Genomic DNA, 7,460 nt, shown 5'->3' on the forward strand with positions numbered 1-7,460 from the left:
GACCCCAAGGTAAGATTTATGAAGTACACAGACAAAAACATACAAACCAAAAGACTGTTAAAAGTTTATTACAAGAGAAAAAAATATGCATATATAAAAGCAACAAAAGGAAGAACCTCATCTAAAAGAACCCCAAGTATGATTTATATACTACCAGGACAAACACAAATATACAGAAACAGTGGCAGAAGAAAAATATGGGAGAGTGGTTATAAATTCTCCGTGTGGGTGTGGAAGGTTATTTTGACTTTTCCTGGATCTATCTTGATATCTTTGTTAAAGGACTCAACTTTCCTAAGATAAAGGAAGATTAAAAATTGGTTTACCTATAGGGGTAGCAATGACTGGGGAAAGGGGGTTACCTTGAAGTTTAACTCTATATGAATATTAGAAAATAAAAATAAAAAAAGAATAAACTAGACTAAATTAAACTAAAATAAAAAAAAATAAAAAATAGAAAAGCAAAAGAAAAACACGGGTGTATGTTTCAGAAAGTTCCAGTTAGAAGGTTATTATGGAATTTGATGTACTGGACATCTCACTGTGATGGTAAATAAGTTAAAAAATTACCTATATTAAAAAAAATGAACCAGAATAGTGGGAACGAGTTAAAAATAAAGGTTGTATCTATGAAGTAGTGGCAGTTGTTCTCTTGTAGTCTTTTTTTTTTTTTTCCTTTCCTGGTTGGTTTTCTGGGGGAGGGGCCTGCCATGTGAGTTTTCAGTCAATAATGTTTCATGAATTAAGTCCTCCTTAAAGGGTGGGCTCGAGGAGACCGGTTTTTCAGGCTTTTGTTCTCTTGAAGTTTTTTTGTTTGTTTGTTTGTTTTTTTTTCTCTCGCCTTAACAGCTTTTGATGGTTTTTGGAGGTTTACAGGAAATCAAAGTGCACCCTGACCTCCCTCTCAGAGAGAAGCCTCAGTCGGCTCCCCTATGGGTGCTGCAATGCTGCTGGCAGAGCAGGTTCCAAGTCACGGTCCCTGGGCATGCAGGATCTCCTGCTTGTACCCAAAACCATGGCAGTGGTGGCTGTCCGGGCAGCTCTAGATCACCAGAGAGGTTCCAAGCTGCAATCACACACTGAGATTTTCCCACAGGCCTGGGCTGGTAGTTCCTGGCCTTTCCTGGTCCTAGAGCACTGGGCTGGCACCTGTGGGCACTCTCCCAGGGGAGGTTGTGGGGTGCCCGTGTCTCAGGCTCTGATAGCACTGCGGGTGTCTAAGAGTGTCAGGCTGGGCCTTTGAACACCTCTCTCAGGGGGAGTGGGGGCATGCACATCTCAGGCTCTGATAGCATAGCGTGGCATTCTGCTAACTGGCGAGGTTCCCAGCCCCTCACAAGAGCCAGACTCCATGCATTCTCGGCACGCTGGCGGCTCTGGGACCAAGACCTGGTTTCTCCACAGCACTCTCTCTTGTTCAATGCCAGGGGAGGCTGTCCTGGGTCCAGGGACTTAAGCCCCTGTCCCTAGCCACCCCGATTCCCACAATCCACGCCCCCCCCCCCCCCCCCCCGCGATCCTTTGCTCTTTGTGAGTGAGACTCACAAAGTCTCTCTTTGTGAGACTCCAAGTTAATGCTGGTCCCCAGACACAGAGCACTCTTGTTTTGGGGTATTACTTTTTAATGGGTCACCTCTGCTGGCTCCCTCCCCCTTTTGTTTATCTTTTGATATCAGTCCAATGTTCCCACTCCGCTTTACCTGCCCACTGGCATCTTCTGCCCCTGTAGAGATCCAGTTGTGTATAATTCTGATCTTAGGCTGATTTTATGGGTGATCGGAGTTCTTTGGTAGGTAATCAGCTCACTTTAGGGTCAGGTTGAAACGGTGCCGCCCTCTACTTCCCTGCCATCTTGTCTCTCCCTATGCTTTTGGATTTCTTATGAGTCCTTTCAAATATGCAAACTTGTACGGTCTTTGCAGTTGCTCTGTCCACTAGAAGTATTTTTAAGATAAGTAGGATAACTTGAGATGAGCAATGATGCAATTCCACAATTTTATATCTTCACCATTTTGCAACATGTTTCCTTTGTGTTGCCTGACATCATCCTTTTTGTTTAAACTTTCGTGTACTGAGGAAAGGTAATATTGATGCCCAAGACACAAGATCCTTGGAGTTAAATTTGAAAATATGTATTCCTAAGATATTTTAGGGTGGATCCCAAGGTCCTTTTGACTGCAAATGTAGCCCCATTACCAAGTGTCAAGGTCAGTCCTTTGATTCTTTTCTTATCAGATTTTAGGATATCTGCCTGGGTGTGTGTCCAAAGATGTGTTAATACAGCTCCTCTTATAATCAGCCCTGTGGAAAAAATAGCACAAGTTTGAGCTGGGAAATCTGATGATGGGGAGGGGTTGTGGGACAAAAGTCATAATAGAGAGAAAGAGGTAGAAGTCCCTCTAAGTGGATCATGATTCTACAGCAGAAGAAAATCATGCTATTTTCAAGAGACCACTTTGGAACAAAAGATAGTACTCTTACCACCTGTGTCATATGTCACTGATGAAAGACTGACTCTAGAGAAATCGTGGAACTTGTAGGGAAAGTAGGAAACTTGTCCTCTTGCTGATTATCAGGCTCTACCTAAAATCTCCCAACTGGGGGAGCCTGGGTGGTTCAGTCTGTTATGATGTGCCTTTGGCTCAGGTCATGATCCCAGGGTCCTTGGATTGATTCCCATGTCCAGTTCCCTGCTCGGCAGGAAGCCTGCTTCTCCCTTTGCCTCTACTTGCTGCTCCTCTCTCTGTGTCTCTCTTTGTTGAATGGATAAATAAAATCTTAAAAAAAAACCAAAAAACAACAACTCCCAACTGGAAAATTTGAAGAAAAGAAATGAGGTTACACATTGATGATCCATTTATGGTTAGACCACTACAGGTATAGTTTGGCTTGGGTTTTTGTGACCATATTTGCCATGTGGGTATTTTACCAATGACCCGAGAAACACTTCCAATGAATCATACAGGAAAAAGAATGTTGAATAATACACCTTCTGTGTGGCCACAAATGGATAAAATATGTTGCTAATCTGACTGATAAGATGAGAGTTTGGCAAGAGTCTTCTTGCCTACTTCCAGATATGGAAGATTTTTCATTTGCGACTTTGAGTATACCAAATGTGAAAGTGGAATGAATGTGTTTAAGGAAAGCAGATGTGGAGGGTGAACAACTTGGGCTTGCTTTAAAGGCCCAGTTTTTCTGACTTTTCTCCTCTAGTGGTATGTAAAGGACATTTTAAAAAGAGGTAAGTTCCACAGTTTGAAACCTAAATTAATGAAAGAAATTACTGCCTCCAAAACATATGAATGTTTGGGTATGTCAGTATATTGTTCAGAGAAGGTGCTCCAGAAGCATTCCCCGTCATCATGAGCATCATGAGCATCATCATTCTTATTTCTACATTATTCTTTTTCATCCCATCTTTCTTGGGAACTACAGCTAGATCTTTAAAAATAAGTTTGATATTTTAGGTATAGTGTTGCTTGCATTTATTTAGAAGGTGGTCACTCAGGAAATTATCGCAAAACATCTATTTTGTAGAGGTTGTATTGGAGTGTATTTAACATACAATGTCACGATAGTTTCAGGTGTACAGCATAGGATTTGACAGTTCTGTACATTATTAAGTACTCACCAAGATAACTGTAGTTGCCCATTTGTCACACAATATTATAATATTGTTGATTACATTCTTTATACTATACATTTTAACCCCTTGAGTTACTTATTTTATAAGAAAGTTTGACCTTTTAATTTCATTTATTTCAACCTTCCCTCCACAACCACCTTTTGCAATTACCACTGGCAACCACTACTTTGTTCTCTTAAGAGTCTTTTTTTTTTTTAACTCGTGAAAACATTTGTTTTTAAAAGGCCTTCATAGAGAGTAGACTTTAACCAGATCTAAAGACCTGAGAACATTAGAAATGTCAGTATCACAAAATATTCAATCCCTGATTGTGAAATCACCCTCTCAAGACAAGTTTCTGAGCTCTTCCTCAGGAATCCCAAGCTCTGTACAGAGATAGGTCTGTTGGTCTCTGGCACTGCAGTGGCTTTTCCTTTTCCTCCCTTGAGAGCAGCAGAAGGGGATCCATCATTAGAGAGAGCTTTTGAAATATGTTCCGCTTAGACACTTCACAGTTGCTCCAGCCAGCCCCCCCCTCATTTGCTACTGCAGAGATGTTTAAAGGCATTTGTGTCCCAGAATGGGGAGTTGGTGGGGGGCTAGCTTTTAGTGTCCAGAGATCTGCTCATAGGTCCCATTAGATTCCTTGCTGAGATAGTAACTCTCTTCTCTGCTGTCCCTACTCATATCCAGATGCCTTTTATGACTTATTGTAAAGTGAAGTGAGCATGGCACAGATGTTTGGTCCTCCTGTGATCATGGTTAGTGAATGGTGGTTGGTAGTGGTGTTCTTGGCCTCCTCTTGTCAGCAATCATTGTCCCTGGCTTACTTTCTGTGCTGATGACATCTCTGAAGGCTGTAACCATGTCTGGGCAATTTCACTAATTTTTAGTTGATTCATCTTTTTCAATATAAATCATTTAATTCCCACAATTTAAGAGATTATGCAATGTTATTTCCATTGTACAGATTAAAACAATCAGTAGAGAGATGAAGCAAAATGCTTACATCAAAATGTTAATTGATGCCAGAGATAAGGTGAGAAATCAAGCCTATTTGATCCAAAGCTCTTAATATCTGACTTCAAAGCATCTGACTGTTTCTGAATCTCTCCTAGAATTTCATTATGTACCCTTATGTTTCTTTTCTGTAATCCAGATCTGTGGTCATTGTTCAATTTGTGACACATACATGTTCCTACATCACTGGTAATTTCCAGGTGTTCAGACTCTGTCCTTGTCCATGTCTAAAACACATCTTTAACATACAGATATTTTCTGCCTTAATCTACAGACTTGATCACTCCTATTTCTTTTGCATCAGCAGTTCTGCCTCTAATATTTCTGTAGACAATTGCATACTACAGGAAATGGAGGTGATGTAGTTTTAAAAAAGTATCTTTCTGTACAAGTGTTCTTTTCTAGGGCTTGTGGGAAGAAAAGAGTTTTTATTATTGTGGTGCAGGGGCATCTGTAAATCTCTAAAATTTGGGTAGATAAGAAAAGGTATATTTGGATCAACGAACAAATGGATAAGGAAGATGTGGTCCATATATACTATGGAGTATTCTGCCTCCATCAGAAAGGATAAATACCCAACTTTTGTAGCAACATGGATAGGACTGGAAGAGATTATGCTGAGTGAAATAAGTCATGCAGAGAGAGTCAAGTGTCATATGGTTTCACTTATTTGTGGAGCATAACAAATAGCATGGAGGACAAGGGGAGATGGAGAGGAGAAGGGAGTTGAGGGAAATTGGAAAGGGAGGTGAACCATGAGAGACTATGGACTCTGAAAAACAATCTGAGGGTTTTGAAGGGGTGGGGGGGGTGGGAGGTTGGGGGATCCAGGTGGTGGATATGGGAGAGGGCACGGATTGCATGGAGCACTGGGTGTGGTGCAAAAATAATGAATACTGTTATGTTGAAAAATAAAAAATTAAAAAAAAATGCTGAAAAAAAGTCTTTATTTTTAAAATCTCGAAAGAAAGAAAGAAAGAAAGAAAGTACTTCTTGAAGACTCCCTGGTGTTCTTTATGTTTTTGCATATATACTTTTATTCTTTTGAAATAAAACTTCATTCTAGCTGAAGTATAGCATGTGGAGAGTGCTCAGGAATATTGCTGTTTCCCTGTTTCATACCCACAATCAGTGGAACATTATGATTTTTGTGGCCCGTTACTATATTGTCCTCATGAGCCCTTTTCCTCCCTTAAAAATATTAAAATTACATTTTATAAAAGCATTGGTCTAAAGATGATTATACTGCACATTGGATTTGGATTAATTTCATTTTTTCCTCCTACTTTAAAAGAAATTAACCATTTCCAGGGCTCCTGGAATTATTGTAGACTCTAGGCACCATGCTTACTTTGTCTTAATGGGTGTGATGATCCTGCCCACAAAATATATGCTTCTGAAGAAAAGTGATCCAGACAGGATAATTGACTGTCTCATGTCTAATCAACTAGGAAGGATAATAAATCTCTAAATTTCCACTAGATGTTTTTATGTAAATACTCTAATCCCAAGTTTCATTATTACCAATTTTCATTATTTGCCCCCAGAGTTTCTTCATGACATTTTTCACTTCTGCATTTCTGAGGGTATAAATTAAAGGGTTTAACATGGGAGTTACTAAGGTAAAGAACACAGCCACAGCTTTGTCAGCGGGGAAGGAAATCATGGGTCTCAGATACATGAATAAACAAGGTACAAAGAATAAGATGACAACAGTGACATGAGAAGCACAAGTAGACAGGGCTTTGCGACGCCCTTCAGAGCTTTTAGTCCTCAGGGAGCAAAGGATGACAATGTAAGAAGCAACCAGCATAGAAAAAATGAGCAGACATTGTGACCCACTGTTAGCAGCAATCATGGGCCCCAAAGTGTGAGTGTCTGTACAGGCTAATTCCAGGAGAGGTATTAAATCACACATAAAATGGTCAATGGCATTGGGGCCACAGAATGGCAACTGGACTATGAACAATACCTGGATCCCTCCATGCAGAAAGCCTAAAATCACAGCCATTCCCACCAAGAAAGAACAGACAGGTCGGCTCATGACGGTCATGTAATGCAAGGGCTTACAGATGGCTACATAGCGGTCATAGGCCATGACAGCTAATAGGGTGATCTCTGCTCCAGCAAAGAAATGTTCAGCAAAGAGCTGAGTCATGCAGCCATTGAAGGATATGGTGTTCTTGTCAGAAATCAAGTCAAAGATCATTTTGGGTGCTATGGAAGAAGAGTAGAAAGCATCTAAAATGGACAAGTAGGACAGAAAAATGTACATGGGAGATCCCAGGGCTGGGCTGATGAAGATGGTGATGGAGATGAGGAGGTTACCTGCCATTGTGATCATGTAGGTGATTAAAAACACAGCAAATAAGAATTTCTTCAGTTCTGGGTTCGGAGTCAGGCCCAGCAGAATGAATTCCGTTACATTGCTTATCCTTCCCATGGAGTCAGCTTGGGTTATAAGTCTACGGTCAATCTGGAAAGATCACAGAATTTTGAATTCAACACTGAAATCTTCCATCACCTCCATCACTTCCATCACCATCCATTCAACTTGAAATTTTCCATCAAGACCCAGGAGGTCTGACTAAAGAGGAAGCCACAGCTTCCACTCATCACAACTGCTTTGGAGATATTTGTAAAAAAGAACAGTAAGATATTAAATTTCTCTTATTCATATAAGTTGAATAGTGGAAGTATGTTACAAGCACCAGAAAAGGGTGCCTGGGTGGCTCAGCCAGAAAAGTGTTTGCCTTTGGATGAGGCCCTGATTCCAGCATCCTGAGATTGAGTCCCGGTTCAGGCTCTCTGC

General features: G+C 40.6%; 1 protein-coding gene across 1 annotated transcript; it reads right to left on the reverse strand.

Annotated features, from left to right (window-relative positions):
- Positions 1–6,149: 6,149 nt before the first annotated feature.
- On the reverse strand, positions 6,150–7,091 carry LOC132008479 (olfactory receptor 4C45-like). The gene has a single exon (XM_059387134.1). The coding sequence runs from the start codon at positions 7,089–7,091 to the stop codon at positions 6,150–6,152; it is 942 nt and encodes a 313-aa protein (XP_059243117.1).
- Positions 7,092–7,460: the final 369 nt, after the last annotated feature.

The sequence above is a fragment of the Mustela nigripes genome, unplaced genomic scaffold, assembly GCF_022355385.1.
Source record: "Mustela nigripes isolate SB6536 unplaced genomic scaffold, MUSNIG.SB6536 HiC_scaffold_148, whole genome shotgun sequence".
Lineage (NCBI taxonomy): Eukaryota > Metazoa > Chordata > Mammalia > Carnivora > Mustelidae > Mustela > Mustela nigripes.

What these genes read in the sequence shown, in the direction of transcription:
- LOC132008479 (XM_059387134.1), bottom strand. Translation starts at nt 7,091, where the DNA reads ATGGGAAGGATAAGCAATGTAACGGAATTCATTCTGCTGGGCCTGACT.